Raw genomic sequence first — 8,405 nt, 5'->3', positions numbered from 1 at the left:
CCAGAAATATCAAAACCTTGTTTTATTTTAAGGCGGCGAGATAAATGAAATCAGAGCACAGCTCCAACACTATCACAGCTGGATGTCTGTTTCTATGGCAACTGCAGAGCCTCCAAAACCATCATGAGGTTGCCGATATGAAAATGTGGCTTTAGGGGAGGAAAAAAAAATTAAATGACAGAATAATATTTCAGTGTCTGAGTCACATATTTCAAGGCTGAATAACCAAACAAGGCACACAACCACATCTGTGTTTAAAGTTCTCTGAAATCAAGAGCTGTGTAGTTGGTTTTTCACTCGTCTTTGGCACCAAGAAATGAGTTCAGGTCAGTGGCTCCCAGTAAAGCCAGGGGATGGTTTTTGAAACACATGTAGAGTAGTTGGTATTAAAAACAACTTACAAATAACAATTATTTACATACTAACACAACACTTCTTAAATAATGTTTTCACGATTTGCCTCCCACAGCTATCTTCTGTTATTTTGAAGACGCCGATCCTTAAACAGAGCTGGAGATTGATACAGTCTCAGCTGCTAATGGTGCCGTGTTTTGCACTTTTATCACTAATTTATAAAAAGCACATAAAGGTGGAACGCTCTCTTTTACAAGCTAAAGTCAGATTGAGGGGAAATGTGCAAGTCTGTTTTACAGCATGAACTGAGAAGAAGAGTCTGCTGTAAACGGTCTGCCGACATGACTTTCAGGTCTTCACTTAATAACGATAAAATAGGTTTTTTAACATGCTGTACTGTATGCAACACATAGCACCATTAACAAGCTTTAACTTCGGCTCCTGTGATGGTGCCAAACCACACCATGTAACAGAATCCCACAACATTTCATCACCTCTTCAATAAAAGTTGTGTGAACGAGGCGTTACTGAGATGCTGACCAGCAGCATCCATGAATCAGATCAGTCGACAGCTCTGCAGTCACAGCTTAGTCTCACTGTACAATGCTGGAAAAGTGACAGTTGGATCTAAGAAGTTGAGACACTCCTGTGTTTCTCCACTTTTATCAGTGCTGATACAGACACAGCAAAAGGCTGCTGATCTGTGTAACCAGTCTTTTCTTCTTTGCTGGTTATAAATGCAGGTTTGAAGTTTTTTTTTGTTTTTTTAAATATGGTACGACATTAAAAAGCTGAAAGTCAGATGGCCATGGGGTCTCTCCTGGCGAAGGTGCAGTCCCACACGATGCCGTCTCCGCAGGGAAGATGGCTGGAGGGTAAGAGGACCCGTGTGAGCCAGTGACTGAGGAACAGAAGAACAGATGGGATGAAATGTGACTGAAAACAATGAAGGATGACAAAGCTGTGATCTTTTAAAGGGGACACAACTGATCATTTCAAAAATCATACATACAACAGTGGTAATTTGTGTCCCTGCTTTTCAGTAAGCACAACACTGAAAGAAACCTGCCAGCTGGCTTTGCATGAAAACCATCAAATGTGTCAATTTAATATAAAAATATTTTCCTATTCTTTTCCTTTATGCAGTTAGAAAAACAGGTGGAATAATAGTTTGTATTGAGCACATGATCCCAGCTATGACTAATAAGAACCTCTCTCTAGATGGAATACTTGCACATATTCATCAAAAGCTGAAGCAGTGACGGAGCTCACCTCCTCTTCTGCACACCAAACAGTAGCTTCAAGTTGTTCATTTTACCGCGATGATATGGATTTCGGAACACCTGATTAGGAAAAGAAGAAAACAGGATTTTCAGAGACCCTCGATGAGTTTGAATTTTGTTCCTATGCAGGATTCATGTCTGGTGAACTTTAACTGGTTTGTCCAATAAAAGACTAAACTTTTGCTCATATATAGCAACTGACTCTGCACAGGAGTGCACGTACCTTTCCTTTCTCCTTTAATCTTCTGGCTTCTTTGCGGTTGATGTGCCGCTCTATGCTGGTTTCTCCTCTGCTGATAAGCATGGCGTGCCACAGGGTGAGTCCACCCAGAGCGACTGCCACAGAGCTGCAGGGAAGAGGGAGAAGGGGCATATTACAATTTGCACTATACAAGTGGCATTATGGACTTTTTGAAAAGGTAAAGTGTCTCACACCTGGTCAGCACCCAGAGGAAGATGATGCTCTTATGAGCAGTGGTTTCTCTAAAACTGTAGTCCGGAGGAGGGGTCTGATAGTAGGTCTGAGGTGGACAGGAAGGACAGTTAGTAGTGTCCAAAGTTTGTATTTTGTGCTGAACTGCTCCTTTAACGTTACTATCCAAAGCCTACAGTTTTGTTTACCAGCTGGCACAGTCTTTAATCAGAGTAATTTTGCAAATCATGCTTTACTGACAGATGCAAATTATTTCCTCATAGCTCCTCACCCAAACTGTGCAGAGGGGTAGTGTTAATAATACCTAGAAAAACCTGCTTAAAGGAATATGTCGTGTCAGAATGGATCTCAGTTGAACTGGAACAATGAGATGCAGCTGCTATGACGAAAACGCCACCCAAACATATAGATGGTTGAATCTTTCCTTATCGAGCCTTACCTCTACAGCGTCGTAGGCATCCAGAAACAAGTTCCTGCTGCTGATGCTGCAGTAGATACAGCCCATGGTCATGTAGACGCAGAAGGAGAAGAAGTAGCGATGGTTGAAATGTCCCACGCAGTTATTCAACCAGGCTGGAAAGAGCTCAGTTCAATACGTGTAACAAGCGGGAACACCAGGAGACACCAAAACAAAAAGTGAACAGAATAAAAGTCATTTTCATGAGTTTTTCCTCGCTCAAAGGATACGACAGTGGTGGTCCATCTTCAAAACACACCTGCAATATAGCAAACATTTTAATATGATAAAAGAAAACAAACATATAAAACACGCCAACTCTCCACATTGGAACTACGTGAAGAACTTACACGTTGCAGATGCTGCAGTGGTGTGTCCTCGGTGGTTTGGGAGTGATGCATTTCTTACAGATGGACACAGAAGGGAAGGGACTTTTGTCCTAAAATAGAAAAAAAAAATGCAGCTTGACAAAAGCTCTTCTGTCATCTTCAGAAAATACCACAGCCTGTACATAAAAGATGGAATGATGGACCACTGGGTCTGAGAAGTGACACATAAACCTGCATTCTTTCTAACGACCATCAGGGGCAGTTCCTCTGCTTTTAAAAAGTCCAATTGTATAAGTGTTTATAAAAAAAACACTTTACCTACTTCTCACTTGATTTATGACCTTAGTAAATTATTTCACAGGTTTGATGTCTTTTGTTACAATGTTATGTTTTGTGAAAAGGTTTTTGCCTTTTCTGATTTCTACATTTTTTGACTATTTGAATATTTCAGATGAAACTAATTTTAATATTAGACAAAGGTAACCTGAGTAAATACAAAACGCTGTATTTAAAGTCAAGATTTCATTCATTAAGGAAAAAAAAAAGGTCACTCCAAGAGTGCAGCAACGGCTCATCCAGGAGGTCACAAAAGAATCAGAACAACATCTAAAGCAGACTTCAACTTGTCTCGGTTAACCCTTTAAGACCTACCATAGAACCAAGTCCGCCAGAGCTTATATTATATTTTTACATGTTGTGGAGCCATTTTTGGGAGCGTTTCAAGTTGCTATACATCAATACAACCATTATAGCCCAAATTTTAATAATATGTCTGCATTAAGTGCATAGTAATTACATAAATTACAAAAAAGTGCAATAAACTACAAAAAAAATTGAAAATCGTTTTGGTTTTTTTAACATATATTTCTAGTTAGAGAAACTTAAGAGGTTTATCCCTCAAAACTGTAAATACAAAAAAGTTGCACAAAATAGTTTCCCACCACAGGAAATTTATTTTGGATGTCTTCATAGTTTTATTTTTGAAATACACCAATTTTTATTTACTACAGGAAAAACGAAAATAAATATTATAATGCAAATTTGCAAAAAAACAGCATATGCATCAAAATAAACTATTTCCAGCAGTGCAATATGACTTCTAAGCATCCCAGAAACGACACAGAAAGTCATAAAGTCAAACATAACTTTTAAAACACCAGTATAGGCTGATGGGGCCCTGAAGGTGAAAAACTACATTTCCGAGAAAATGACGTCACTTCCGGTTTCGGGCAGGTAATGGCGGACGTGCGATAGTTTGCGCTGATGATCTATTCTAACATAGGAAGTGTTACGAACAGCTGATCGGATCGGTAAAGCGTGTTTCTGGAATATTGTGTTTTTATTGCTGCAAGTGGTTTTTATGCCATTTTTGCAAAGCTATATGTGGAAGGAAACTGTGACCTAGGACAAGCTGATGGCATAAGATGTAAGTACAACTCCTCTGGTTTCATGTGCAAAAAAAAATTATTGCGCGAGCTTACCTGGTTGCAGTTCTACCGGGATTTAAAAATAGCTACGCAAAACAGAGCGTGCCCGCTCTGACCAGCTTTAAAGGGTTAAAGTCAGACTTCATGATACAACAATAAGAAAGAGATTGGGCAAAAATGGCCTCCACGGGAGAGATCCAAGGAGAAAACCACTGCTGATCAAAAAGAACACAAAGGCCAGTCTCATATTTGCCAAAAAACATCTTAATGATCCCCAAGTCTTTTGGGCAAATACTCTGATGAGACAAAAGGTTACATCTGACGTAAAACTAACACAGAATTTCTAACCATCAGTTAATGGCCTGAAGCTCAAGAACACATGGGTATGCAGCAGAACAATGGTAAACACACCAGCAAGTCAACCTTCGAAAGGCTCAAAAAGACAAACTGAAGGTTTTGGAGCGGCCAAGTTAAAGTTTGGACTTCAATCCAATCGAGACGCTTTAGCATGACCTTAGCATGACCTTAAACCGACCGTTCGTGCTCAAAACCTGTCCAGTGTGACTGAATCAAAAGAATTCCTCCACAGCCATTAGAAAGCCACATAGCCAATTATCACAAATGCTTGACTGCAATTCTTGCTACAAAGGGTGGCACAACCAGTTATTAGGTTTACGAGGCAACTACCTTTCCACACAGGGGCAGGTAAGTTTGGATAACTTCTGCCTAATTAAATAAAATCATTTAAAAAAAATTCATTTTCTTGGGTTATGTAACATATAAACATGTAAGTGTGACAAATATGCAAAAAAAAAAAAACCCTAAGAAATCAGAAATACTTTTGTATGTAGATTTTTACTTTATGATTTTATGATTTGTTAATATTCAAAAAGTAATTCAATTACAGTCTTTGAAATATAATCACCCTATCTCAAAAAATACCTACAAACCAACGCATAAACCAAAAAAGAAATGTTTTAAATGTTAAAAAGTATTCACATTTGTACTTAAAAAATGTAAAAATCAATGATGGCAGCAGAATAAGTCACTATGTCAGCCTCTGAGGAGTGTGACTCCTACCTTTGGTGGGTGTCCTGGAGAGGTGGTGGTCGCTTTGTAATAATGGAACACCACCATAATGAGAAGCCAGTGGCCACAACAGAGGTGCCACACAATCCAGTGTGCAGGGTAAGTGCTGACGATCATGGGAAGGACAAACAGGTAGACAATGACCACAACTGAGGATGTCAGCAAGACGACAAGACAGACAAACACCTGGGAGGGTAAGAGAAGGAAAAATGATTAAGGAAAGCAGCAGCAGGCGTGGGAATCAAGAGAGGAGGGAAGTGAGCTTACCACTCCAAACCAGTGGGTCACGTTGTCCACAATCCAATAAACGGGTTCAAAAGCACAGTCCAGCAGAGTGTCTGAGTTGGTGAGGCTGTTGAAGTACAGCGACTTGAGCAGGAGCTTGCTGTAACGCCACACCTCTGACAACCTGCCGCCGATCCCCGCTTTGGTACCCCCGCCTTGGCCCCCCCTCTGCGTGCGGCACAGCCAGCACCAGCGCAGCGCCAGTCGCATGGCTCGGGAGAGCTGCCACCTCCAGCTGCTGCTCACACGCATGCCACCACCGCCACTGCCTCCTCTCCTACACACTCTGCCTTCTAAACACACGCAGACACACAGACACACAGACCAGCAGTTAGAAACACAGGCCGCATAAAACAGCAGCTCCTCGTAACGCAGCCTGACAGATGCGGAGCTTTCCATCGTCACCGAGTGCTTGTTGAGAGCTCCCAGTGTATCTGAGAAGGCAGGCAACAGGAAGACTAGTGAGCTTTATAGAGGACAAGGGATCCCTTTCCCAGAAAGTGTTCCCTTTCCCTAGAAAACAATGAAGTTACTGAAGTTACTCAAGTACAGTAACAGCATCTCCTGTGTGACATATGCCCATCAAAGCACACAAGGACAAGGGCTATCAGGTAAGGAGTTACGCCCATCAGCCCCTACAAATAAACTTCTCCTCTTAATAATTGAAGGCAAATCTTCATCTGCAGGCCAAAAACCTATTGGGGACTCTCAGGGGAGATGCAGATTGGTAACCTTATAAGAGGGAAACGCAAACGGACGTCTTAAGGAAAATAAAGTGGCCACCTGATCCTGGAGCATCGGGTCATGAAAGTGAGTATTGGTTACACAGATAAGACTTGTTCAGGTTCTCCAAAACAGGATGGCATTAATAATGAGAGCGCATCTCTCATTATTTACATTTAAAAGAAGATGAAAATAAGACGGGACATCCAGCAACAGGTGACATGTACAGATCTGTCAAGTTTAACATAATCGCATAAGTCAGGGACTACATGTAACATACAGAAACATTAGACAAATTCTTGTTGAGAGGGCCTTTACTTCCTTTACTTCAGCAATAAAGAGAGCGAACACGATTTCTGGTTGTGTGACAAGTTGAACGAGTCTCACCACTGCACAGGAAGGCTGGTGGGCGTCTGAAGGGTGTTTGAAGGGCATAATATTAACGTGCATGGTTGTATCTGACAGACAGAAGGAGATCGTGCCACACAGATGGGGGATTCATGGGAGAAGAAGCAGTCTCTATGGCAACCTGCTGCCCTAAATCTGGACTTAGATAGAATAAGGTCACTACCTCACAGTCTCACTATAATAAGCTTTACAATTTTAAATCATGCTTTTTATTTGTTCTTGTTTCTAATGTCTCTGTAAAGCACTTTGAATCACCTTGTTGTTGAATTGTGCTATACAAATAAACTTGCCTTGCCTTGCCTTGCCTTACTTTGTCCTCTTCCTCTGCACTGTCTTCTGTGAGTCTGTGAGTCAGAGAGGAGGAGGGGGGATTGTCTGATATTTTTCACTTGTAGTCAGCAGCTTGCTTTTTCATGTTTTTGGATTCTGGATATTGGAAATGTTCAAAGAATATCATTCACTATTTCTGAAACTGATTAATTAAACACAGACACGGAGATAATCTTAAGTATAGCCCTGTCTTCAGTCCCTTTGATAGCAGCTTTAGTGACTGTGATGTGGTTTGCGCATTATTGATCATGCTGCTGGATGAAAGGTTTTTATTTCACTTCTTCAGCTTCAAGTTATAAAACTAATGGAGACTGTGAATCAGAGTCTGACTCTTTGCCACCTTCAGCTTGACATGAAGTGAGATCACAAGAACACTTTCGTGCTATCATATTATAAAAATCATCATACCGGCGTCTACACTGCGCTGCTGGATGAATGGAAACTGATGGATGTTTCACAGGAAGGTCCGGCTGAGTCAAATGAACACAAGAGGTCTCCACTTGGTCATCACTTTGACATGTAAGCCATACATTGTGCTCAGACCCCACCACAGTTCAAAGTTTATCAAATCACAGTTCTGCTATTGGTTTTAATGTTATTATATTTTTAAAAAAACAACAACAACAACAAAACATGTTTCTCACAGTGACTGGTTATGACTGATGAAGTCTACATATAAAAGACAAAACAGTATTACTAATGGCCACAGGACTACAACCAGTTTGACTCGTGTCCATTATATCCAAACAGTCAGACATGTCACACTTTAACGCTAGCTGGCTAGCTGCTAGCTAACTGTAGCCGCTTCCAAACGCCAGCCTTTACGTGTTTGTTTTAATAGAAACTATTTGCCGCCCCGAGCCAAACTTAACATCGCTAGACTGTACCTGGTCAGGAGAACTGGGCAGACAGACCTGCAGCACCACGGTCAGGTCATGGTTCGGCTGAACTGGAACCTGCAGCTACTCCCCTAACTGCAGCAATCAGACTGTAAGCGGCGAGACTCACGAAGAAGATCGTGTATTGACGAGATGAGTTGCTTGACAGCAGCAAAGCTGGCAGCTTGTTCTGTTCTGGCTTCTAGACTGGAGTGCTAGCGAAATATCTGGAAAATATTTGTAAGGAAAAGTGTGCCAGGAGTTGACAGCAACAGTCAGAATTATGGTAAAATCAGTAGCGTTAAACATAAAAAGTCGCTACCCGGTATATTGTTCCAAAGTGGCGCCTCCTGTCTATTTGTTCTCTTCTGTGGCGAAAGTGCGTCGAAAGCTCGCAATATATCCTGGG

General features: G+C 41.2%; 1 protein-coding gene across 3 annotated transcripts; it reads right to left on the bottom strand.

Annotated features, from left to right (window-relative positions):
• Positions 1-3: 3 nt before the first annotated feature.
• On the bottom strand, positions 4-8,244 carry zdhhc16b (zDHHC palmitoyltransferase 16b). Of its 3 annotated transcripts, XM_080871955.1 has the most exons (11): positions 8,006-8,244; positions 7,527-7,588; positions 5,640-5,950; positions 5,364-5,558; positions 2,878-2,966; positions 2,758-2,786; positions 2,510-2,643; positions 2,073-2,158; positions 1,861-1,984; positions 1,627-1,697; positions 4-1,255 (listed from the first exon to the last, which is right to left on the bottom strand). In XM_080871955.1, exons 3-11 carry the CDS (start codon positions 5,907-5,909, stop codon positions 1,153-1,155), a joined length of 1,101 nt encoding a protein of 366 aa, XP_080728081.1. In that variant the 5' UTR covers positions 5,910-5,950; positions 7,527-7,588; positions 8,006-8,244; the 3' UTR covers positions 4-1,152. The 3 variants fall into 3 exon arrangements, with proteins under 3 accessions (XP_080728081.1, XP_080728080.1, XP_080728079.1); XM_080871954.1 differs by lacking the exon at positions 7,527-7,588; XM_080871953.1 differs by lacking the exons at positions 7,527-7,588; positions 8,006-8,244 and having other exon boundaries at positions 5,640-6,188.
• Between the last annotated feature and the right edge of the window lie 161 nt (positions 8,245-8,405).

This window comes from Rhamphochromis sp. 'chilingali' (genome assembly GCF_963969265.1).
Source record: "Rhamphochromis sp. 'chilingali' genome assembly, chromosome: 22".
In the NCBI taxonomy this organism is placed as follows: Eukaryota; Metazoa; Chordata; class Actinopteri; order Cichliformes; family Cichlidae; genus Rhamphochromis; species Rhamphochromis sp. 'chilingali'.
The sequence above is the reverse complement of the archived record's forward strand: the minus strand, read 5'-3'. Positions and strand labels throughout refer to the sequence as shown.